This window comes from Dromiciops gliroides, chromosome 3 (genome assembly GCF_019393635.1).
Source record: "Dromiciops gliroides isolate mDroGli1 chromosome 3, mDroGli1.pri, whole genome shotgun sequence".
In the NCBI taxonomy this organism is placed as follows: Eukaryota; Metazoa; Chordata; class Mammalia; order Microbiotheria; family Microbiotheriidae; genus Dromiciops; species Dromiciops gliroides.
The window spans coordinates 105,804,179-105,831,690 of NC_057863.1; the positions used below are offsets into that span (position 1 = coordinate 105,804,179).

A 27,512-nucleotide genomic window follows, 5' to 3' on the forward strand; every position below is an offset into this window, starting at 1 on the left:
CTAGTAGGTGTTAAGTGTCTGAAGTTGGATTTGAACTCAGGTCCTCCTGAATCCAGGGTTGGTGCTCTATCTACTGTGCCACCTATTTGACAATTGAAAAAAAAAAAAAACAATGGGTCATTTCATATAGCATGTTCTCTGAGGATAAACTATAGTGGGGTAACCAAAGTGAAGGTACTGCTTTTTCCTCTTCTTGTGAGAAACCAGAAGGTCATTCTTCATTTTAATTCTCTTTGGGTTGATCGGATCTTCAGTGATAGGTACTGGGGAAATATACAGTAGATACATAAGATGGCACTATGAAACTTGACCATTATTATAATATGAACTCCATTTTGGAACAACTCTTTTGGAATAGCCTGTAGAGCTAGTGTGTCACCTGGATGAGAGAAAAAACAAAAACCACCCCGTCCTCATCATTTCATAGTCACACTTTGTATTTGACCCAAAGAAGTATTTTGTACTTTGATAACACGTCTGATTCACCAGATTTGCTTCCTAATTACTATCGACTATTTATAAAAGTCATCTATCTTCAGAGAACAAAATTTCTAAACCAGAGAGAATATTTAGGACAATGAACTTGATGGCAGTTCCAGAAGAGGGCTTCCAGAGGTATTGTGAGTCATGGGAGCATTGTTAGAATTAGTGTAGATTTTCTCAAGATATCTTGAGATAATACTCATTTGAATATGAAAACTCCTATATGTTTAAAAAAAACCCACAACTATTAACTTGTATGTTAATCTTGTTAACACTTAGCCTATTTTTCAGTCATACAACAATTTGCTTGGTCAGAGTTAGAGATTAAGTCTTTGTAATTAGCAATATAAAATGTACCAGTCATTCCTGTTAACCCTTTATAGAGTAAATATTTACAATGATATTCTTGGTGTTTTCTTCTCTTCATTGTTCCAGATCTGAAATAGAGCCCTCTCCTTTGTTGTGATTCACTGGGATAGTGTGCTTATATATTTCTTAGCTCTCTTTATAATTATTTGAATATCAGTTTTCTTTTTAACATACCTCTTTACAATTTCCATAAAATATTTTATTTTTAGAATAGAATTTATTAACATGCCTAAAAACTCCTCTTTTTTTTTTTTTTAAAGTTTTACCGGGCAGAAATCGAAGCTCTTCATTCTTCTGGTATGACTGCAGTTGTTAGATTCAGTGATTATGGAAACTACGAAGAGGTGCTTCTAAGCAACATCAGGCCCATTCAAGCAGAGGCATGGGTACGTGATCACAAATTCTGTACAAAGACATAATCCACTTTGAGGGGAAGTATATAGCTGTAAAAGATTAGCTCATAAGTCATGCAAAAATTGATGAGTAATTTGCTTAAAACTGGTTACCTCTAAAAAATAAGATCTACATTTATAAGTGCATTGAATACCAGTATAAAAAAATGAATACTATGGAATTATTTTTCATGTATAATAAAATTAAACTGTACTTGTGCTTTTGGAAGAATAAGTACCCTTATTTACATGTTAGAGCCAAAAGAATTATTTAGTATGTGCAAAATGGGCTTTAATGCATATGTTCTGTCCCGTAGTTTGTTATTTTAAGTTTTCATATATTATGCCAGAAAGTGTCAAATAAAACCTGATTATACATAGTTTATTATGTGCTGTAGCAGTTACAGGTAAAAATTAGGGAAAGAATGCTTTTAACTCTACTAGTAAAAAAAAATCTAACCTGCTTTTATTACATGTATATGTATAGGTAAACATATGTCTGTTTAATAATTATTTTATCAATTATATTGCCAAATGTTATGCCAAAACTGTATTATATTTTTTGAAGTCTATGATTTCTAAAAAACGATTGGCCTTGTGGAGTCCAACTTTATAAAGGATTTATGTGGACTTTTAGAGATACACTCTCAGCTACATTTAGGGTAAAAGATGAGTACATAGTAAAATTTGGCTTCTGCCTAGCATTTATATAAAAATATATTGGAAATTATTCTTACAAAGTTCTGCTTATTGTTTCTTTATCTTCATTTTAATTAAGGCCAATTAGAGGACTAACTTCTTGCTAATTATTTTCCTTTACCTCAAAAATCTCCAAATATGATAGGAAAATTACAACTATTCAAGTATGTAGATTACCTTTCTACTTACAGTAAAATCAATCATTTTCTCATGAGTTGCTCTCTCAAATTTTACTTTTACATTTGGGTTTTTTATGACCTCTTTTAGTTACTCTACTCTCATCCAGGCAAAACCAAACATAATTAGGAACAATAAATAAAAGATTTGAAGTAGTGTTCATCTTAGAAATTCTCATTTTTCTAATTTCATCTAGACAGAATACAGTTTCTCAGGTCTCTGTTTCACAGAGTTATAATAGTTCTGATAGCAATAACAACTTCATATTTAGGTAGGTCTTTTTCCTCAGTCTTCTTTGAACTTGTGGTTATTTCCTGAAAGACTGAAATGCCACTTTTTCTAATTCATACTTATTTATTTTTTCTGGTAGAAACTTTAAATCATTTTTTTCTTTCTAACATTTTTTTACCCTACTGCCTTCTAATATCATTTTTTGATTATTGCTCTCTTTCTTCTACATTTGCATCTCCTTTTATCTGCTTTTGATGGAGAAGATAATTTTCTACACAGACACAATTCTTTCCGGTTGTGTTCTTGTTTGCCTGTCATTTTCTTATTTTTGTCCATTAAGATAATTTGAGGAATTACAGATAGAGATTCAATGTAGAGTTCTCATGCCACCTGGTTGTTGTAAAGTTTTTTGGTTTTTGTTTTCTAGGGAATGTCCTTTGGTCAGAGTTTTATTTTATTCTTCTTTCCCTAAACAAAATCTAATTTTTAACTTTGGCTTATTCACTCTTTCCTCACTTTTATCTTGGGTGGCTATAGACAACCGATATCTTTTCACCTTAGTTCTTCCATTTAGCACTATTTTGTACTGAAGTGGCAGCATTGATTGCTTCCAGAATGATTTCCCCTCCTTTACATTCATAGTCTTTATTACATTAAGCTTGCTTTTAGGAATGTACAAATTCAATCGGTTGTTACATTTGTCAGGTGCCTAAGTAGTGATTCTATTTAGAACCACTACAGTATTCTTCAAGTCTACCTATTTATGTATAGTTTCATATTCTGGACTATTGGTTTTTAGCCAGTTCATTTTTTTTGCATGTGCTGCATCATTGTCCAGTTTAGTATTTCAAGTGCATCTGAATGATGACAGTAATCTTCTGTGATATATGGATGAATTATTTTACAAAAAAGAATCAGAGTAGGACAAGAGAGTCATTAAAAGAGCCAATTATCTCCTCACCTGCTTGTGGGTAATCAAATGACTGTCAAATTTGAAATGCTACAGTTTCTAAAAAGTGTCATAAACATGCAACATATTAGGGGATGTCATTTATTATTACTGAGTCTAATAGGTTTCTCCTCTGCCTTAAATTTCTTCATAGAAATCACTCCTGACATGTAAAAATCACCAACATTTCTTGGCTCCTCTTTTCTTTTAAATAAATGGATATGCAGATGTATATTCATTCAGAAAACACCTAAAGAAATGGATTGGGTAAGAGTTTTAGTGAATTTAAGTTGTAGATTGTGTGGGATCCCATTAATCTCTTAGAGTTCTGTTCTGGCCATCTAACTGTATCTTCCTTCCTGGCTTTCTATCTGGTGAGTTTTAACAGATTGAAACTCAAACCCGCCATATTTATTAGAAATACCAAATGATCAAAAGTAAAAGACTCACTGTGCCAATAACCAAGTAACTAAAAATAGCATATGAGATACATTTAAGGGCTGCTTGTTGCAGGGAGATTATTAGAAGGCCTTACACAAGTCTTTATTCACACTGCAGATTGTAGATATTTTTTCTACCTTTTAGCTCTTGCACCACTTACGGGCCATTACTATTTTTATTGAGAATTATAACTGTATCTTTTATTTTAGAGGTTATGTATTTCTTTCTTGCACAAGGTTTTCAGAAATGTACCTCCTCTGTTTTTCCTAAATGTTAGCAATGATCACTCAATGATGATTTTTGGTATTTTACAGAAAACAAACCCCTACGTATAAACTTTGAAAGCCTTTATAGAAAATAAGTTGCTTGTTTTGTCTCTCTTAAAGGTATAAGGGTACCAGTATCAAATGAAAAGCATGAATAGAGACTTTGAGAAAATTAATAGCCTGTTATGTGGAAAATTAAAATAAAATCAAGATAATACTTAATACTAAAGTGTTAATTTTTTCTCATAAAGTACAGGAAGTATGGTGTTTATAAATTTGTACCTAAATGAAGTATTTACTTGTTGTTACCATCTGGATACTTCTTTCATTTTCATTTTATAATCCTCCAGTGATGATATTATAGGTACCTATAAGTATTTTTTTCTGATATCATTAAATAACTTCTTTCCACACACAGTTTTACTTAAGGCAGACTTCAGATTTATTGATAAGTTATTTTTTGATTCTTTGGAGGTACTAGGCTTTTCCCTAGTTCTTTCTTGCTGTAATGTATTTTAATTTTTGTATCTTTTGTGTAGTCTACTGCCCTTATTTAACATAATGTGTGGTCAAAATATTTTGCTCATCCTCAGAATGAAGGTGCTAATTATTTTGTTTTTCTCACAAATTGGTTTCTGGGGTTAGAAGACTTTCCCAGATGAAATAAAAGAAACAATAAACAATCTTATATATTATTCTTATAACATAAAAAACCTTAGAATATGAACTTATTTTCTTTCCACTGTATAAAAAAAAATCAAGGGCAGAAAAACTGTTACTTGTGTTACCTGGAGGCATTCTCTGAATTGGTTCCTTTTAACTATAAAACTAATGCCAGGAAATCAGTAAAAAGATGCCAGAGGCAATTTGGAAGCACTATAAAATGTCCTGCCTCTGCTGTTCAGGCAGACCTTTTGTGTTTTCAGGTTGTTGTAACTGCTAAAAGCTATTATAATGCTAAGAAGAATGTTGCCAAGGACTGTTCTTCAGAGCATGCTCATGACCCAGATTCTAGTTTGAGAGTTCCTTTGAGTTCTCTTGAATGCTATTTTCCTGTTTTGTTTTTGAGTTTTGTACATTTTGATTTTAGTATCAGAAAATATTAATAGTTCATATATCCAATAAGGAGAATCAGGAGTGCAAAGAGGAAAATTATCCCAAGACTGTATGCAGTAGACTGGAATCCTGCCTCTTCTCCTTAATAAAATAAATTCGAAAATAAAATAAAGTCTTGTACATAAGGAAAAATGGCAGTGTCAGGAATTCTGGGTGTTTGAATTTCATAGACAAAAGTAATTAATCAGAAGGTTATAGTGATAATTTTATATGTTTTTAAAATGAGGTGATTCTAAAACAGGAACATTTACATTTTTCCATAGTATGTCACATGATCAGAAATTCCTATGTGTATGGATCTCTATAAAATTAAGTATATTCATCTTCAGTTACAATTACTAATTCATCCAGGCTTGCTCTTAGGACACCGATTGGCAGTCAGTAACACAACACTACTGGCAGGCAGGTGGTTCAGTTTGATTGGCTTGCTAATTCATGTGTACTAGCTAAATACTTACAATTTTATTTTATTAAAAATCTCAGGCAATGCATACCTTGTGATCAGGTGGGCTGTATTTGGCCCATGGACCAACCATATTGTTAGACACTTGAATTTCTAGAATCCTTAGGATAGAAATTCTTAAGATTAAATGTTTAAGGGTACCATCTCTGTTTTTAAGCATTTTTCTAGGTTTAAGACTCAGATAATTTGGTATTTCTGTATTTAAAGAAATAGTAAATGCTAAGAACTTCTTTAATGTCTTAAATGTATAAAATATTTTAGAGTAGTATTAGATTTGCAGATGATCCATCAATATCTTTTGATTTTCCCATTCAGAACCCTTTACTTCTTAATGAATTAACAGTAAAATAGATTCCATTTCTCAATAATATTAAAGTGTGTTGAAGGTGATTTTGATTTTTTTTAAGCATAGGCTAATGCCCTTATTGAGATATTTAATATCATCTTAGTGTATTCCTTTCTTTATCTTAAAAGCTTAAGATACAGTAGAAATGGGAAAAAAAACGCTCATTATTTACACTGAATAAATAACATTGAGAAATAGTCACAACAGTTATATTTATAATATTTAGTAGCTTTGCATTTGAAAGGACCATTAAGACTATTGTTTCAAATTTCTTAGATTTCTTTATAAACCATTCATTTCAGAAAAAATTTACACAAATTGTAATAGCTAATGAAAAAATTCAAGTTTTTTTCTGTTTTTCTCACCATCCAAAGAGCTCCATGTGTTTCTAGATAAATTTTTAATTTAGTGGGTATATTTGATCTCAAATTTGTCTACTTAAAACATTTGATGTCAGTAAAATACTTGACATTTTCCACTACAAGTACTTGAAGAGAAGATGCCTCATGATTAGCTGAAACACTGCAGAATTATAGGAGCAAAAGCTCTCTTTGGCCTAGGAGTTCAGCCACTTCAGTTCCAGGCTTGGCTGGGCCACCATTCAGGCTTTATGCCTTTATACATCTTAAAGAAGAGACGTTCTCTGGGAGGCAGAGGAAAGGAAGAAGTATATTCCAGGTGTGGGGGATGGCCATTGCAAAGGCAAAAAGGTGGAAGATGGTGTATTGTGAGTGAGAAGTAATGAGAAGGTCAGTTTGGCTGGATGAGGGAGGGAACAAGTATTAAGCACCACTGTGCTAAGTACTTTATGATTATCTCATTTGATTACTATGATTGAAAGTTCAGGAGGGGAGATGGGATGGGGCCCATTTTCTTTTGATCTTTAAAAGCTAAAGAGTTTACATTTTATTCTAGAAGAAAAAAATAGCAAGTTACTAAAATTGATTGAGTGGAGAGTCACATGCACAAAAGAAAATTACTTCAGCGCAAGTGTGTATTATGAGCTAGAATGCGTCAACTCATAAGATAGAAAAATTAGGAAACTTGAAGAAAATCTAGGTGAGAGATAATGAGGGCCTGAACTACTATGATAATTACATGAGTGGATAATTACATGAGGGAGAGAATCAATCAGTCAACAGATATTTATTAAACACTTACTATGTGCCAAGCACTGGGGTTACAAAGAATGGTGAAAGATAATCTTGCTCTCAAGGAGTTTATAGTTTAATGGGGGAGACAGCATGCCAACAACTATGTACAAACAAGATAGATAGATAGATAGATATGTATATTTATGATAAATTGTAGATATTCTACAGAGGGAAGGTACTAGCATTAAGAGAGATTGGAAAAGGCTTCCTACCAAAGGTGGTATTACAGCTGAGACTTTGAGACTTGAAGGAAGCTTGAGAAGTTAATGTAAAGATGAAGAGGGAGAAAATGCCAGGCATGGAGTTCAGCAAGTGAAAATTCTTAAGAGTCAAGAGGTGGAGTGTCTAATGTGAGGAAAATCTCTGGGGGTGGGGCAGGGCACATTACTGAATCACAAAATATGATGTGTGTGGGGAGGGGCCTGCGGTGTAAAGTGTGAGGAAAAAGAACAAGAAAGGTAGGGCTGGGCCATAGACATGGGAGATATTGTGAAGGGAGAAACAACAAAATTGTGCCTCTGATTGTGTTAGGGATAATGGGGAGTCTGTGATAATGCCACATTATGAAACTGAGACACTGGAAGGATGGTTGGAAGAAGGATTCATGTAGAGGAAAAGAGGACAAATTGAATTTCAAACATGTTAAGGATAAAATATCTTAGGCACATTGAGTTTGAAATATTTGATAGGCAGCTGGTAATCCAGAACTGCAGTTTAGGGGAGAGACTAGGCCTGCATAAAGATGATAGTAAGATTCAATGGAGATGGTGAGGGTACCAAGAGAGTGAGTATAGAGAGAGAAGAGACGAAGGCTCAGGATAGACTCTTGGGGAATACCTACACTTATGGGGTATAATATTGATGATTTGCCAGCCAAGGAAATTGAGAAGCATTCAGTCTGGTCAGAGGTCAGTCAGGAGAGAATAGTATCCCACAAACTCAGAAGAGAGAATATTCAAGAAGGCAGGGTAGTCAGTGGTTTCAAAGGCAGCAGATGGTTTGAGAAGGATCAATACTCTTTAAGACCCTAAGTTTCACAGAAGGCTCCAGGCTGCATTTGTAGCAGGAATTCCCTCATGTTGGAGTTCCTCATATCCATGAAATCACAAGTTCAGTCCCTATCTGTATCCAATATATAAAAATATCCACTATGCAGAGAAATATTTAATTAAAGTAATAACAATTCACATTTATACAATTACAAAATACTTCAACATTTAACCTATAGGTTAAATAATTATCCCCATTTTATAGATGAAGAAACTGACATTCAAGACAAAGGACTTGTCAAGATTACATAGCTAGTAAGTAGCAAGCCAAGACTTAAACTCATTTTCTTTTGTTTTCTCCTTGAGTGCTCTTTCCATTATATCTCCAAGTTCTCTCTCATAGAAAGAATTCAAACACAAAATTTACCTGCTTCTCATCTTAGCTGCACCATATACAATTATATGTTACTACTCTAATTAGACTAGAAGAGGACTACTTTAATCATTTAATTAAATATTTTTTTTCAAATTATTTTTACAAACTTTTGAAAAAAGCTTGCTTTAATTCTTTTTAATAGCATCTCACATCAATGTATAGTAGAGCCTGACACAGTGCATACATAGAGGTCTAGAATTGAGTCAGGAGACCTGAGTTCAAATCCTTCCTCAGACAACTTAGCTGTATGTCCTTGGGCAATCATTAACCTCTTTCAACCGTAAATCTCTTATCTTTAAAATGACACTCATAATAGCACCCACTTCACTGGGTTGTTGTGAGGATCAAATGAGATCATATATATAAAATGCTTTGCAGACCTTAAAGTAGTATATAATGCTAGCTGCTCATTGCCATAATCCAGGTTTTTTCGGTACCTGTCATACTTTTCCAGTATCTTCTATGGATGTACTGATAGCAGAATTCCTGTTTCCATAGAATATGAACCAGAGAGGTCTGTTGTTATCATATACTATGTAAATGCGTTTTGTACTCTACATAAATGCATTGGATAAAAGGGTTTGTTTTTTTTTTTGGATTATCTGGATTTGTTAGAATGTCTATATATATATTTTAAATTTATTATTTATATATATTTTATATATATTTATATATAGTTTTTAAAAATTTATTATCATTCATTAAATATTCCAATTCACATTAAAAAAAAAATTTAACATTTGTTTGGAAATTGAGTTGCCAAATTTCCTCCCTCCTGCCCATCTTAGAATGCCTCTCTGTGGTAAACCTAGGATAGGTAGTATTCTTTTCAGAGTCAAAGGACTTGGGTGCAAATACTGGTCCTGTTAACTTAATATCTTTGTGACCTTGGAGAAGTCATTTAACTTCTTTAGTCTTCAGTTTCCTCATCTGTAAAATGGGAGGTGTCATGAACTTGCTTAGTGGTGTCAAACTCTTTGAGTTTGAAAAGGGATTCCTTTGGCTGTATATTGACTTAGAAAACCATACATTAACATTATGTTGTACTGTGTTTTTATTTTGTTTGTTTTTTTGTTGAGGCAATTAGAGTTAAGTGACTTGCTCAGGGTCACATAGCCAGTAAGTGTTAAGTGTCTGAGGCTGGATTTGAACTCAGGTCCTCCTGACTCCAGGGCCGGTGCTCTATCCACTGTGCCACCTAGCTGCCCCTGTGTTTTTATTTTGTTAAAACATTTCCCAATTACATTTTAATCTTGTTTGGGTAAAACTTTGACACTTCTTAATTTAGGTGACCAAGAGATCAGATCTGTGATCTGATGATATAGTATTGTACCATTATGTGTTAGTTCATTCTTAGGTTAGGAAAACTCCTCTCTTTTATTTGTTAGAATTCCAAGGTGTTACCTAACAAAGTTGATGTTTCTTTTAAAGCTCTAATTAGTCAACTTTGCTCATATTTTTAGATCTCCAACTGTAATCCATAAAATAGCTTAAAATGAATGATTCTGACATATATATGACATTTTAAGTATCAGGGTAAAAACCTGATTTTCTGTAAAACCCAACAGATAGTTTTGCAAATACAGAGTAAACTGTTTTATGTTTAAATGAAATTGCTTTATTTAGATATTTATTTTAAACATGTGTGACTATAGCACCAGACATATTATTATTCCTCTTCTAAATAAGGAACTAAAATCATGTTTCTTTTGATAAATACCAACCCAATATATGGAATTTAGAGTTGATGGAACTAGAAAAGTAAGAAGTAAATTTGGTCCACTTAGATTGGCTTTTATTCCATTTTGATACTCCCCCTCAAAGAAATGTTAAGGTAATTCCTGGAAGGGGGAGGTGGTAAAAAGCTATAGTTTCAAAGGGTATGAGTTGCCAAGGGAACACATTTCTTTTGACTTGACTATATTTTCTCTTTCCAGGGATACCCATATTGTTAATCATTTTCTGCATGAAAATTTTCTTTTTTTCACAAACTCTACTAAACTCCATGAAATCAAGAAGTATACATTGTTTGAAAGAAACTGTAGCTTAAGAATTCTGTATATTTCCTCCTTGCATTAGACCTACAAAATGCAGCAAATGCTTCTTTCCCCAGGCTATACCAAGGTGGTAGAGTGAATAAGACTGAAATGTTTTCATTTCCCATAGCTATGCCCATTTAACAAGACTAGAATTTAGAGTTCCAGTGTTCCTGAGTTTTCTGTAGAGTCCTGCTTAACTCTCAGGAGGCATCTTCTTTAAGTATTTTTTTTTAATCTAAAGATATCTTCATTTCTGATGGATTTTCTAAGTTTCAAATACAGTCTTAAAAGGATGAAAAAAATAAATGTTGCTCATTGTGCTGTAGACTTTACTCCCTTTTAGATGGAGCTCCCTCAGTGGACCTTTCCTCTTCTACAGGCAGTGATGGTGAATCTTGATGAGGTTAAGGGCTACAAATGGATTTTTGATACAATCTGACTGCTAATCATAATGGGCCATCTGTTGTGCTTTCCCTCTTTTCAGTCTTGCATGTGTTTGTGTCTCCAATCATTTCTAAATACTGTTCCTTTTGTCATCTTCACAGTTATTCTTTTCCCTTAGTTCCCTCTTTCTAATTCATTATTGTATCTTTTTGGCCTTCTTCCTCTTGGTGTCTTCTTCCATTCCTTTGTTTATCTCCACCTCTGTTGACTAGTGGTTTCAATTGGAGCATATGGATGTCCCTTTCCCCATTCCCAGTCCCTTGAATCCTAATTCCCCTGGACTTCACTGGACCTCATACCACTTGTTCCAGCGTCATGTGCAGTAGGTTTCACCATCACTCCTCTAGGAAAAGAGTGAAGTTTGAGCTGTCTCCTTGAGAGAAACACTCTGGGTGTTATAGAGCTTCCCTCCATTAATGGAGAGAACTACTGGCAAGAGCTTGGACACCTTGGCCTGAAACAACTACCTAGCTGCCTGTCATTGGGTGAGCTCCATCAAGAAGGGAAAGGAAGTACTGCAACAGTGAGTACATTTTATTTCTTTTCTTTTTTTTTTTTTCCCCCAAAGTAAAACAAAGAATATGTTGGGGAGGGGGTTTTAAACATGAAGTGGAGGCTTACTTTCTTGGCACCTAGAGCAGTTTTGATAAGGGGAAAGAGATATGGTCTTGCCAATGGGTGGCACACACTTACTGTTAGCAGAGTCCAACTAATTTTTTTCCATATTTTAGATTTTCTAAATGTAAAATGGAGTGCTTGTTCTAGATTACATTGGTAAAGATTTTACAAACCTCATGCTAATGATATGAGGTCCTGAATGACATAGAATATCCATGTGATTATTTAACTTAAAGCATTTTTAAAAAGCTACATGGAAATTTGACATGTGAAAAGCAAGATTCTTCTTTCCCTTCCCAAAGAATTATTTGATCGTTCTTTGAGTTGATGGTATCATATCCTTTAAGATCATTCATGTCTCTGACTATTTTGCTTTATACTTCTAAGTAAATGATGGCATTAATAATAATGTTTACAAAAGGGTAGTTCAGTGATTCAGTTATATTTCACACATAATTCTCTGCCAATTCATTGGACTTTAGTTGTTCTTTAAATTGCCTGTATTCTCAAGCATTTTGAGTGTTAATACTATATAATGTGTATGGTTTTGAAACTTGAAGGAATGAGCAAAATTTCTTATTGGAAAGAACTCATTGGTACCATTTTCACACAATTGCTATATGCAAAAGCACAGCTGTCATGAATTTTATTATATTCTGCTAAAGCAAATACTGTTTTAATTGGTCAGAACAGTTTTAATTAAGACTACCAAACTGAAAAAAAAAAAAAACTGAAAGCAAGTGCATTTTGCAAATGTGTAGCTATATTTTATCGTATATGTAGCTACACAGGGAAGGGAAATCCTAAACATACCAAAAGTTTTCCTCATTTTTGGTGTTCTTTTCCTTATTCCAGGTTAATAAAGATATGGTCATTCCTTTAAGATCCTTTAAGATACTGACTTTTTCAAGTGTTATTTAAGGACTTTTCAATCTATATTCCAGCTATTAATTATCCATTTTGATGGCATTATCATGGCTCCATTATTTGTTTATTTTTTACTATTACCAACTATTGATGTTATTATCAGTAACTTTGGAGATGTATATAACCTAAATATTTAAAAATTTGATTGATTAATCCCAGTGTTCAGTGAGAGGTATAGAGAAAATGATCTTAGTTTTTTTAGAGTCCAGTCAGAATCAGAATCTTACTAGATTCAGCATTAAATTACTGGTGAGATTAGTGGAATCATTGGGTAATTGAATGATATATAGTCCCTAGTGATCATTGTTACCTAATAAAAAATTTATTACAGTCCGGATTGTAAATGTTCTTACCAAGATTCAAGCCTAATACTGATTAGATACTAAACACGATAGTTTACCAACAACAAAATTTTACTAGTTACACTAAAAGCTTTTAAGCTAGTCTTTAAAATAGCACTGGCCCACTGCCCTTAAAAGGTAATAAAGATTTTAAAAGTACAAGATGAATTAAAAGGCACAACTGATATCAAGGTTAGAAGGTTCTAGGCTAGACCCTGGCGATAATTACCTGTATTGCTTCAGCTTGGCATAAAAGAAGATAACTTAACAATTAGCGGGTTGGGGAAGTGGCAGAGGGTGCATCAGGAAGTCGTGACTTTTCCTTCAAGAAGGGTTTGCCAGTGTAGGTTGGTTGACCTTTGGGGATGTTGTAGAGTAGATTCCTATTAAGGTACAGGTAGATCTAGGGGGAAACTGAGGTTCCTGTAATTGTGAGAGCCTGTGATTCTCATTAAGACCGCTGAAAGATATGAAAAATAACAGAGTTCCTGCCCTCATGGATTTTATAATCTAATGGTAGAGTTTGGAGTCTCACAGGATCCTGAAAAGGAAGGACTGGAGTGACATCTTAAACTGTACATACCTAGCAATATGATCTGTCTATATGAGATCATTCCCATATTATACTCTCAGGAAATCAGATGTTGCCCATCTCCCCTGAGCAAGTAGTAGGGAGCAGTAATGGTCCGGTTCTAGTCTTTATTTCATAAACCTAAGATTCACAGCCCTGGTGTGTTGTTTTTCCTGTTGTGATAACCACAGTTTTGGTCCGTTTAATGAATGTATCAGGCAAACATTGTGAGCGTTGCATATTTGAAAGCAGTATGTTTTCTGGAAGGTAGAAAAAAAGATACAATGGGGCACGTGCTCTCGCTTTCAGTTTCCTCCTATGATCATTATATTGTGTTATTTTGTTTGGATTTAGGAAAGTGCAATATTATTGTTAAATTCTGTCTTAATGGCCAAAAAACCAAAAACTGAGTACAAAGCATTCCCTGCACGCCCCCCACCCCGCCCAAAGAGATAGCAAAACAGTGCAACTATTAACAGTTATACTTAGCTTAACTTAAACAATGTGCTTCAACCTACTTTATCCATGTTTAACCTGTTTTGTTACATTTAACATTGACTTTATTTACATGTTGTAATCAGTGTGTATATTTTTTTGTTTTACTTTGCATCATTTGATATCATGGAATCATAGATTTAGAGTTGGAAGAGGCCTTATTTAAAGGCCATTTAGTTCAACTCACTCATTTTGTGATGAGGGAATTAAAGCCCAGAGACTGAGTAATTTACCTACCCAAGGTTACACAGATGGTGAGTGGTAGTCATGATTCAGACCTAGGTCCTCTGACGAGAGATCCAATGCTTTTTCTGTTGTACTTCTCTGTTCATGCAGGTCTCCCCATATTTCATGAATGCTTTATATATATAATCCATTTCCTTACAAGTGCTGTTGTTGTTCAGTTGTTTCAGTAGTGTCCAATTCTTTGTGACCCCACTAGGGGTTTTCTTGACAAAGATACTAGAATGGCTTGCCATTTCCTTCTCCAGCTCATTTTGCAGATTAGGGAACAGGCTTAAATGACTTTCCCTAGGTCACACAGCTACTAAGTGTTGAGACCAGATTTGAACTCAAGTCTTCCTGACTCTAGGCCTCACCCTCTATCCATTTCACCACCTAGCCCTAGCTATCCCCGTACAGTGCTATGATATTCCAATTTCATTGGCTTTTAAAAATTATTAAATTTGCTTAATTAAAAAAATAATTAGTGTTCACTCTTAAATCTTTAATAGAATCAAGATTAAAAACTATTTTTCATCTTATTTTGTATCTTTTCATTTTAAAATTTTGAGTAACTTTTTACTTTTATGTTGAAGATGTGCTTCTTCCAAACAGACCTATCGATTCTCAGATTTTAAAAATTGATTGAATAGATGATCTTTTTAAACTCAAGATGATTTCTAAAAAGCCTTTGGCACAAATACACTGATACTCTTGATTGTTATTTTGCCTGCCAAGATTACCAGTTGCATTAAAGTCAGAGTTAATGCTTACTTTGTACTCATTTCTACTGAAATAGTTCTCATAAATGTAAGATCCTTTCTAGACTACTATTGGGAAGCACTGGAGCTGATAATAAAGAAATTAGAACTATTAAAAAGTTGTTAATGTGCCAAGTTCACTTGAATTGTATCCCAGAATTCTTTAGATGTCAGCAAGGGAAATAAAAAGTTCTTGTTGCATACTTTGAGTAACTTATTAGGAATACAAATAACACAGAGTAGGAAATATGTATTATAATTTCTTCATTTGGGAAAAGAAACAGGTACTAGTAAAAAATATCAGACTGCTAAGTCAAAATGTCATTATTAAAGAAATTATTAATAATAAAGGACCACAGGGGCAGCTAGGTGGTGCAGTAGAGCTAGGTGGTGCAGTAGATAGAGCACTGGCCCTGGATTCAGGAGTACCTGAGTTCAAATCCGGCCTCAGACACTTGACACTTACTAGCTGTGTGACCCTGGGCAAGTCACTTAACCCTAATTGCCTCACTTAAAAAAAAAACAAGAAAAAAAATAAAAGACCAGGGGGCAGGAAGATGGCATCGTGGATAAAGCACCAGCATTGAATTCAGGAGGACCCGAGTTCAAATCTGACCTCAGACACTTGAAACTTACTAGCTCTATGACCCTGGACAAGTCACTTAACCCTCATTGCCCCACAAAAAAAACAAAAAAAAAAACAAAAAAATAGTAAAGGACCAGATCAAAACTTTTAAAAATACAACTTAGAAATGGATAAGATTTGCTTTCTTAAAAAGGAACACATCTACATTTGCCCATTTGTTTCTTAAAGATTTTAATAAAATACTTTGAGGAATTCATTATGTAAAAGTTGAATAGGTATAATTTGTGTGAATTTGCCATTATGTACTGCAATGACTATAATTACAATGATGAAAATAAGGGCTGAAAGATTCTGATTTAAGGGCATGAAAAAAGTGGTCAAAGAGAAGGTTAAAGGTGGATTTCAGGGCTCAGTACATAGTTTTAGAATCATTTCTATAATCCATAGTTGGATTTGTGACCAAGTTTTTTGAAGCATTCTCAGTAAAATTGTGATTTTCAAAAAAGTTAACTTTGAGATGAGAACTACTTTAAGTCTAATTATTTAGCATACCTACCAAAGCACATCTAACATAATCCTCTTTACCCCTTCTGTTTGTTATATACAAAAAACCAATGCCACACCCTTATTTTCCTGATTATTTTGCCAGGCGAGACATAAAGTCAAGAGTAGGTAACATTACATTTATAAACATTCACGTCACCTGAATTTAGGCTCTGAGATAAACAGAGGAGACAAAACCGACACTAGCTTTTGAATTCTCTCCATCCCCCAAATTCACACTCCTGTTCTCATCTCCTTTATAAACATATGATATTTTTAGGAGAAAAATATTCCTATTAAGCTAATTGCAGGGTGACAATCATTGATAGTTACTCCCCATCCCCCTTTATGTTAACAGGAGTATGTGGCCATTGACCCAAATAAATTTCCTATTGGTAGAATTTTAAATAAATTGGAAAGATGTTTGAGCCGTGTATCTTCCCTTAAATCCTCTTGTACTTAGAACAAGTTTCTGGAAAGGTAGATAAGAAAGGAACATTTGTGGCCCTCTATCTTTATTTACCTTAAGGGAGAAAAGGTGTGTAAGAAGGTTTTATGAAGTAGGAAGAAAGTGGAAGAATTAGGAAGCTTGGAGGAGCTGATAGTGGTTTAGTCAGCATTTATTAAGGCTCTACCAGGAACTGTGCTAAGTGCCTTGCTTGCCCTCGAGAAGTTCACAGTCTAATGGGGCAGACAAGCAAACAAAAATCAGCTGTATACAGGATAAATAGGAAATAATTCACAGGGGAAAGTCATTAGAAAGATGACGCTTTAGTTAGAACTTGAAAGAAACCAAGAGACAGAGTAAGGAGAGAGAGCATTCCAGTCATGGCAGAAAATCAGAGAAAATTCTCAGAACCACGAGATGGAATGTTTTGTTCATGGAACAGCATGGAAGCCAGTGTCGCTGGATCAAAGATTATGGGAGCCAGGGAGTAACTTGAGGTGAGGGTGATTATAAGAACACTGGAAAGGTAGGGAATGATGGAGATGGAGATTTTGTGGCCTTGTTCTCTTCCTCCCCACAGAATCCAATTGGCCGTAATCCATAGGAGTAAGGGGTGCTCTGTTTATTTCCCCATTCACCAGTTTGCTATGTGGAGTCCCTGGTCCAACCACCTCAATTCCGGTTATTTTATTTTTGCCTCTCAAAGAAAGGGAGAACAAATCCTACAGAATAAACTAAGCAAAGGCAGTTCTGGGAACCCTAGTGTTTGTACTCTTCCAGCTCCCAATGCCTGGGGACAAAGGGTGGCCTCTGACAGCTTAGTAGAAAGTTTTGAACTCCTGAGCTTCTTAGGGCTAGAGTTCTCGAGGTATTTAAAGGGTCTCAGCAGCTTTCTGATCTTTCCAGTTCCCCCTTCCCCTCCTTCCAGTTGACAGTGAGACTGCTTGGTGTTACTGTGTCAAAGTAGTAGTAATTGCAGTTATTTACATTTGTTATTTGCCGTGTATGGTTAATTGCCATGCAGTATTAGAGCTAATATGTATAACTAAGTGTTTCAAGTTGACTTTGTCTTTATTTCTACAATACTTAACTCCATTTAAGTATATTTAAACTTTCATAGTTTATTGTTCTTGTAGCGTGATTGCACTTCCAAAAATTAGAATCATAATGATAATAATGATTAAGATTTCTGAGTGTGAAATCATCTTTAATAAAAGGTTAAGAAAAGTATGACAAGTTAGTAACATAAAAAGTGAGATCGATAAAGAAGAATATTTGTTGATTGTCTGACTTTACCTGACTTCAGTTTTTTGATACCATACCCCCTTCCTCAAGTCCCTCTAACCTGCCTGTTGTCCAGTAGATAAAATACAAACTTCTCATCTTCAGTACTCTCTCTTCCACATAGCCCTCTCCAATCTCCCTATTTTCATACCTCAGAGAATTTCAGAGTTGAAAGGAACCTTAGAGGTCATCTAGAATCAATGAAAGTCTTCTCCCCACCTCTCATTTCCCCCTTTCCCCAATAATCCCTAAATCTCTAATTTAACACGGCAAGGGGTCAGCTAGCTTCTATTTAAGGACCTCCAGTTAGGGGGAGATTCACTACGTTTCTAGGCAGCCCATTTCATTTTTGAATCTAATAACTAGTACATTTTTCCTGACATGAATTCTAAATTTACCTATTTTCAACTTCTACCCGTTGTTTCCAATTCTGCATTCTGGAGCCAGACAGAACATGACAAATTTTTTTTTTTTTTGGAAGACAGTTATCATGCATGTCCATGAGCCTTTTCTTCTCCATACTAAACATTCCTAACTTCTTCCGCCAGTCCTTATATGGCACATGTTTGAGTTCCTTCACCATTTTGATTGCCCTCCTCTGCATGGTCTCTACCTTATTAAAGTTTTTTTTTTTCTAAAACATGCTGCTTAGAATTAAGCATAAGACTCCAGATATTGTCTTACAATAGCAGTCATCACTTCCCTTTTTCATGGGAGCTATGACTCTTTTCATGCAACTCAAGAGCTCATTAGATTATTTGGCTGCTCTGGCAACAATATATGACCCTAGAAACCACTTAAACAACTCCGGTCATTTTAAATAAGAACAAACTGAGACCTAGAGAGGTTAAAGTGGTTTCCCCTTGATCACACAGATAAAAGTGGCAGAGCCAAAACTCAAACCCAAATCTTTGGTTTCTAAACCTAGCAGTCTTGTTTTGTTTTGTGTGGGGTTTTTTTTGTTGTTGTTTTGTTTTTGGTGGGCAGTGGGGGTTAAGTGACTTGCCCAGGGTCACACAGCTAGTAAGTGTTAGAGGCCATATTTGAACTCAGGTCTTCCTGAATCCAGGGCTGGTGCTTTATCCACTGTGCCACCTAGCTGCCCCCAAACCTAGCCGTCTTTACACAATACCAGCTTTCACACAGAACAGTTTTCTATCATGTCAAGTTCATTTTAGATCCTGCAATTGACATCTAGAGGTTAACTAACCCTTTAGCTTGGGCCACCTGAAAATCTAATAAGAATGCCATGTGTGCCTTTGTCCTGATCTTCAATAAAAATGTTAGAAAGCACAGGACAAAGCAGTGATCTGTAGAGTACTCTACTGAAGATTTTCCAGCTTGGCATGGAACTGTTAATGACTCCCCTATGATTGCAGCTATTCAGTCACTTACAAATCCATCTAACTATAGTATAATCTAGTCTATATCTCTGCAAAATATCAAATATACTTTGCCACTTTGCCAAAATGTAGGTAAACTATCTAGCATTTTTCTGACATACCAATTGAGTAATCTTGTCAAAAAAGGATTTAGTTTAACATAACCTCTTTTTTGCTGAAGCTATAATGGTTCTTCATGATCACTGCTTCCTTTTCTAGGATTCTTTAAATAATACATTCTAGGAAATGCTTTTTATAAACATTATGACTTATTGTAAGTATATATTGGCTTCTTTATAATTCTAGTTGAGCTAATAACTTTATATTGGTTATAAAATATTTATACCATAACCTAGATCTTTTAGAGGCATTGATTTTTTTTTTAGAACCTCCACAACACTAATGTTTTTTTTTGTTTGTTTGTTTTGTGTGTGTGGGGGGAAATTGGGGTTGAGTGACTTGCCCAGGGTAACGCAGCTAGTGTCAAGTGTCTGAGGCCAGATTTGAACTCGGGTCTTCCTGACTCCAGGGCCAGTGCTCTATCTACTGCACCACCTAGCTGCCCCTCACACTAATGTTTTGATAGCAACTCTCCCAGCTATATGTCAGTACAGAATACTTAATGTTTTAATAAATCAAATTGCTACAGTATGCTTTAAAACATTTTAATTCTATACTTAGTAACCACCACTCTGTATCCTATCAGTTTACAATTTCATTTTCCAGTCAGTTTCAGAATTCCGATCAGATTCATATTCTACCTCCTTCCCATTTCTCATATCCATTTCCTTTTCTGTATCCTCATTGCTAGTCTCCTAGTCCAGGCACTCATTAACTCTCACATAGAGTTTTATGCTGGCTCCTAATTGGTCTCCCTGCTTCCAGGCACTCTTCTCTGTAATCCATACAGCTGCCAAATTGATATTCATAAACACACAGGTCTGACCATGCCACTCTCTTACTAAACATGCCCAGTGGTTCCTATTTTCTTTAGAATGAAATATAAATTTCTCGGCCTGTTTTTGGAGTCCTATGTAACATGGCTCCCCTCTGCCAGTTTTATTTCTTATCACTCCCCATTCACAATACTCTTTTCTAATCAAACTTGGCTGTTCCCCACCTCCACACCTTTGCGGAAGTGGTTCCCCATGTCAGGAATGAATTCCTTCTCCCCTTATCTCCTCATCTTAGGATTCCCCAGCAGACTTCAGTGCCCAACTCAGAAACCACCTTCTAAGACTATTCCTTTTCTCTCTCGTTCTCAGTACTTTCTCTCTTTTGAAATTACTTCATTTAACTTTCTACCTGCATATCTCTATATATGTTTTATTTTCCTTGTAGACAATGTAAAATACTTGGGAGTGGAATATTTCATGTTTATCTTTGTATCCCCATCACTTAGAAGCAAGAGATGTATACATAGGAGATGCTTAATAAATGTTGGCTGAATTGATTTGCTTCCATGTTGCTTTATGATTTTTTTTCAATCTTTTACTTTATTCAGCGTGTATATTGGTCTGATTTTGCTTTCTTTACTCTCTTACTTCATATGTCTTTTAATATTTGAGATCTAAACATTGGCCATTTTAATTTTCTTAGAATATTCTATCAGATTTGTATCACTCCTTTGATGCCATAGCTCAATATATTAAATATATTTATTTATATGTCATACTGCCCTCCCAACCTCCACTTTTAGGGGTGGATTAACTCAGTGAGGAAGGTAGGAAAACTGAAAAGAAAAGCATGTGCTGTTGTTTAGTCTTGGGACCTAGACATTGAATTTATCTGCCCAGTCAAAGAATATATTCTTAAAGGAAAAAACACACACACACACACACACACACGAGTATTAAAACTTTTATAGTTTAAAAAAAATGTATAGTGACAAGGAGCATATTTAAATGATTTCCTATAGAGGAAAGTTTAGAAGTATTATACACTATTTGCTAAAGACTTATAAATGAGAAGTACATGGGAAATCCCAAGAAGAGACATGAGGAGCATTTTTATAACCATTTGATGGGCCTAATCAAAGCAATTGCTCATTTAACAATTTTCTTCACTATTAAAATACTTACAAAGATTTCAAAAAAGACCCAGGAATTATTCCTTCTAAAACGAGGGAGAGATTGAAATAAAAATGGTTTCATCTTAGAAAAACAATCTTAAAGAATTAAATAAAACTTTAATAGTAAAGAGAAAATTGCAGAGGATGGGTATAATATAGATTGACTTCTAATTTTACCAAATAGAATAATTTCTTATTTACTTAGTGCTTCTTATAATCATCATTTCCAAAGTAAATTAAGAAGCATACTTGTAACAAATATTAAAGAGACTAATTTATCTTTATCCAGGTTTTTAAAGGTAAGTACTTGGGGGCGGCTAGGTGGCGCAGTGGATAAAGCACCGGCCCTGGATTCAGGAGTTCCTGAGTTCAAATCCGGCCTCAGACACTTCACACTTACTAGCTGTGTGACCGTGGGCAAGTCACTTAACCCCCACTGCCCCGCAAAAAAAAAACCAAACAAACAAACAAACAAACAAAACAAAACAAAACAAAAAACATAAAGGTAAGTACTTAAGCTTAGGCTGGTGGAGGATCTAATTTGGAAGTATAAGCTATCAATTGGATTTCTTCTACCCCTCTGCTCTGATTAGTCAGATTCTCTATGAAGGCAGACAGTGATTTATGTACTCATGGAAAGTATGGAAAAGAAAAATTCAGAATTCTCTGAGTTCTATGAAAAGCATCATTCTACTTGAGAAACTAGTTGGCCCATTTCAGTAATTAGGACTAGAATTATTTTTTTGTTTTCTTTCTTAGTGGAAGAAAAATGAACATCTCACTAATCAACCCAGTTCTCATCCTCTTGTTTTTCAGCACACTCACCCCATCAGTCATTAAATGGACTATGAAAATCCTTTGCATATATAAAGTAACATACAAATGCTTGTTGATATTGTGGGTGGTTCCTGACTGTCATGGAAGAAGTTGGTAGAATAATGTATGGAATAACAATTTATAAAAGAAATTGATGTTGGAATAATGGGAAAGTAATAATTTAGCTCTACTGAATGCCACAGGATATAAAAGTAGGAACAAATCTCAGTACCTTTAAGGTTATGTCATATAAGATAGGCTTTATAACATGCTGCAAATACTGCTCTATAGAGGGTTCAGTGCAGATTATGTCAGTTACCACTCCTTACCTGTTATAGTCATCTAGTTGTTCCCCTATCTCACCTATCTGTCTGTCACACAGAGGTTAAAATATCTGACCATGCCACTCCCCTACTTAACCTTAAATGTCTCTTTTATGTAAAAAAATAAAATACAACTCTTTAGCTTGGCATTTAAGCCTCGCTCTCCAGAATCTAACCCTAGTCTACCCTCCCAGCCAAACCGGACTCATGTATTGTTCTCTAATATTCCAATTCCATGCCTTTGTAGAGACTTCTTCCTTGCCTAGAAGGCACTGCTTCCTAACCTCTCATCTTTTGAAATCCTAACCAGCTGAAATGCCACTTCATTCAGGCATCCTTCCATATTTCTCTAAATCTCCGTCCCAGCCCCCTTTTAAAGTGAATCTCTCACTCCTCAGATTTTTCCAGATACCTTTGTCTGGATTTCTCCTTGATCCTATTATATTTTTCCTTATGTTAATTTGTGTGCATGACCAGAAAGACCCCTTTCAACATAATCTAATAATATTTACCACTAATATTTACAGTTTGATAGTTTAGTGGATTTTTGTGTAGACATTTCCTCTACAAGTATACTTTATAACCCATCATGCCATCTTATTTTGTGTGAGTCTTTTCAATGTCCTTCCAAAACTCTCCCTCCAAAGAGGATTTACCTACTAAGCTTGAGGCCTTACTCAGGTCTTTAGCATTCTCTGAATAGTCTTATATCACTCAGGCTGGCAGCCTATCATTATCCCTCATTTGCACTTATTTTTATCTACATGACCAGCCCTTCGATGAAGCAAGACTTAGTGGATAGTGTTCAATCTGGAATCAGGAAGACCTGTGTTCAAATCTCACCTCAACCATTTACTAGCTGTATAACCCTGGACAAGTCACTTAACCACTCTTGAGCCTCAGTTTCTCATCTGTACAATAAAGGATCAGACTAGAAAGCTACTCAGATCCCTTCTGACTTTAAATCTATGATCCTATGATCTTTTCCAACACTATACTTCCTGGATCATATCTTTTATGCCTCTTCTTGTTCACAAGTATCATTGGGAATATGCTATGACCTACTTCATCTTCACCATGTCTATCCTTTTACCCCAAATTTGATTCTATATAGATAGTGGAGTTCCATAATTCAGAGTCTGATAGCATCACCAGGAGATCACTGTACTGAAATGATGGGCTTTTTTGAAAGAATAAATTGAGATTACTGAAAGCCCTTTAATGTTTCCCATATTCGATTTGTATTGTATTTGGGAATTCACATTTGAATAATGTTTTTAAAAAGTACTTTCTTCATAGCAACTCTTTGAGGTGGGTAGTGAAATTACTATCATTTCCTTTTTCCATATGAGGGAACTTAGAGAGAGATAGAGGCACCTGACCAAGGACATTCAGCTAGTGTCTGATTTAATTTTATCTCATCTCAACTGACTGTGTGTCCAGCATTCTTTCCATGTCATCCCATTGCTTTCGATTATAATCCCTTTGAAAGTCAAGACTGTGTTGTTTTTCATCTTTATATCTTAGGGACTTGGAGATATCAAGTTGGTACATGAAGTACCTACACATAGTTGGTACTTCATGGATACTTTTATTTTTTTATTTTTTGTTTTTTGTTTTGGCAATGAGGGTTAAGTGACTTGCCCAGGGTCACACAGCTAGTAAGTGTCAAGTGTCTGAGGCCGGATTTGAACTCAGGTCCTCCTAATTCCAGGGCCAGTGCTCTATCCACTGCACCATCTAGCTGCCCCCTTTCATGGATACTTTTAAAAGGAATGAATGAGAGATTTTCACATGATACAACACATTCTTTTATCTGAATGATGCAGTGAACATTGTAGTATCCTTTGAAGTCGGATTTTTTTCCTTACCTAAAATATGTAGTGTTCCTTTTGATGCTTATTTTATTAATAGTTGGGAGGGCATTTTATATGAATACTATTTATATAAGCTCTGTGACATTATTTTTATTATTTCAACCATAATTAATCTAATTTTTTCCTCCTAGTTACACAAGGAATAACAAAGCATTTGCCAAAACCTTTGGTCAGAGCTCCTAAGTGCTTACAAATGTCTATGTTGCAGCAGCTATGAACTGTGGCCTTCAAATCAGGAATATGCAACCCAGAGTACCCTAGCAAATTAATTCAATTCCTTCTCACCTTCTTTAAACAGAACGATTTCCTCATTTCCTGTTCATCCATGCCTTTTTTAAATTCATTGCTACTTTTTGTAATCCATTGCATAATGAAAAAAATGTTTCTGTAGAAGGATTCTTAAAATGTACCTTTAATATGAAGTTCTGAAAGAGTGTGGAAGAACATTTTGAATATTAACATCTCTATATCTTTTTAGAATAAACTAGATTTTTCTCAAAAAAAGATGAAAGAACCAAGTTTCTTTATGCTAATAGTATTGTCTGCTACAAAGTTTTAAAACTTCACATCCTTTTTCTTTATGTATAACTATTAGCCTTCAAGACCTTTTGGGTTCCTTTAGTTTATAGCTGCTTTTCATAAATTGACAATTTTATTCTGACTCTGACAGGAAAACCTTTCAACTTTACTCCTTCTGAAGATACCTGCCACATTTGACATTGCTGAGATTCTAGCAAAAGCTGAGCTTTTCACATAATATTTCACCCCATAAAGGAACTTCTCGTTTTTAACAGTACATCTTAAAAAGACTGTCATATCATCATTTGAGGATAATGGAAAATGTGAATTTCATATTTTCCAAGTGAAGGAGTACCTCACTGATTGTGGTACCCATAAAACTTCATTATTCCACATGATTTCTCACTGGGGACTGAACAGAAACCTGGGGTTATAGAAACTGACATAGCAAAAGTCATTGACCTCACAGTGTTTCTTCTGTCCCAGTGTATTTATAGGACTTGAGGCAAAAAATACACTTCACCAAATATAACAACAATAATAATAATATCTAACATTTATAGAGTACTTACTCTGTACCAACCACTTTGCTAAGCACTTTACAATTATTATCTCATTTGATTCAACAATTGTGGAAAGTGCTATTATTATTCCTGTTTTACAGATGAGGAAAATGAGGAAAACAGATTTGACATGTTTAGTGACAAAAAGTTGCTTATAAACTCTAAATATCCTGTTGTTTAGTTTATAGAGTAATTCTTACTCTACCACATTAAATAAATTGAGAAAGCATCTAAACCACTTAAAAACTGATAATCGAAAATTAATTTATTTTAGAATAACTTCATATAAAATTTTATTTGGTCCTTCTGTCCTTGCTCAGGCACTGCAGGGTATCAGGAAAATATATTATCTTTGAATAATAAGTACTACTATACATACAAAATCAGTTAACAAATGGCTCTTTCATAATCTTTTATGACCCTTAATTGTAGACTATAAAAAGAAAATCTTACGGTTTATCATTGAAATGACAGACACTGCAAACAAAACTTAGAAATACAATTTAAAATGGGGTGTATTTAGTATTAATTATTTGTGCCTTCTTTAGTGTGGTCACCGCTTCAACTTCAGGGATAGTGATTGAGAAAGGAGAAATTAAGAAGTCCTGTTTGTTGTGTATATTACAGAGGGAGATTTGTGGTTATTTTCTCCGTAAGAACATTGGTAGGAAGATATAGTGGTCCAAGCCTGACTCAGACCAGCCTCCTACTCAAGTTTGAGATTGGAATGGAATTATAGACTATCTGACAATCAACAATGTGTTAATCCATGTGAAAAGGGTTAATATTTCATGTCAGCTTAAGTACCGGAGATGTCTGTGACCAAAAGGGTGATATGTGCAACAACCCAAGACACATGTACTTTATTTCTAACCCCTAAAAAAAAATAGATATTTTTTCATCATTCAGCTAACTTTGACAGTTAGCTTTACAATCATAGTTTGCAGTGCTTTAAACTAGAAATTCATGAAGAAGGATAGAATAAAAATATTTTTCTCATGAATGCTTGTTACTTAGACTCACATATTCATATGTCGTCTGATGTCTTTTTATGACACTTGCTCAATTTTTAAAGGTAATTATTTTATTTAAGGGCAGGATATTCAAACAGGTTAATCATACAAATCAAGTTAGAGTATTTTTAGCTTTCTGTTATAAATATTTGATTTTCACTCTGATATAGCTAATAGAAATTCAGCTTTCATGCTAATAAAGCCTATAGCTTTTGCTTAATAAAAAAAATTTAAAGTAAAAGTAATGCTCCACTGCTATTTTTTCCTCTCTTGTTGAACCCCCTACTCTTATTTCCCTTGGAATGAAAGAAAAATAGCAGACCTATTGAAAAGTGGCATTCTTAACTCAAGTGATACAACTAACTTTGCACAAAAGGTATGCTAAAATTTTTTCACTTTACCTCATGGTGAAAGGGATGAGTATTGTCTTAGAAAGTTACATTTACATGTAAATAAGATCTTAGGCCAGATTTTTCCCCATTGACTTGCATTATAATTGCAGAGATGTTATATCTTCATTTCTAATTGTTTCTTGGTTCCTTAATATTTGATTTTCCTTGCTCCATTCTCTCTGTCAGGAGAAATTAGAACATCATCTTTAGGACCAAAAGGGACCTTAGAAATTAGTAGTTAATGATTTAAATAAACCCTCAAGTGTATTATAAGAACTTATTACTTAAAAGAACTCTGTAGGAATCCTTTTTATAAAATAGAGTTTTTATAATATAATCATCTTCTCATTTGTCTTTTGTAAGCTTAAATTTTCATGTATGGAATTTTTCTTAAAGTAGAGCATATCCACAGTCGATTCTTCATTTAACTGTCTGATTACAACACTCCTAGAGATTTTAAATGGAAAAATTTAATCAATTTTTACATTTTTTTCTTTCATTTTATTGTTCCCAGAGCCTCAGATAAGTAAATTACAGATCCAGTTATAATAAAACTTACTTATACTTAAGTTTAAGTGTATGAACCTTTGATTTTAGCTCATGTTTGCATCTGTGAGCTAAATTAACATATTTTATTTTGGGGTTGATATAAATTTTATATTCTTACATAAACAATGAGCAGCATCCAAAATTGAAGACTTATATTTTAAAAAAATTAAGAATAAAATAATAACCACAGGTGATATTTATGTACCATTTTGTAGTT

General features: G+C 34.4%; 1 protein-coding gene across 1 annotated transcript in view; it reads left to right on the top strand.

Annotated features, from left to right (window-relative positions):
• Window positions 1–27,512, top strand: part of TDRD3 (tudor domain containing 3) — a 172,922-nt gene that overhangs the window by 125,467 nt on the left and 19,943 nt on the right. The window contains 1 exon segment of the mRNA XM_043996878.1: window positions 1,113–1,238. Coding sequence (XP_043852813.1) covers window positions 1,113–1,238 — 126 coding nt within the window.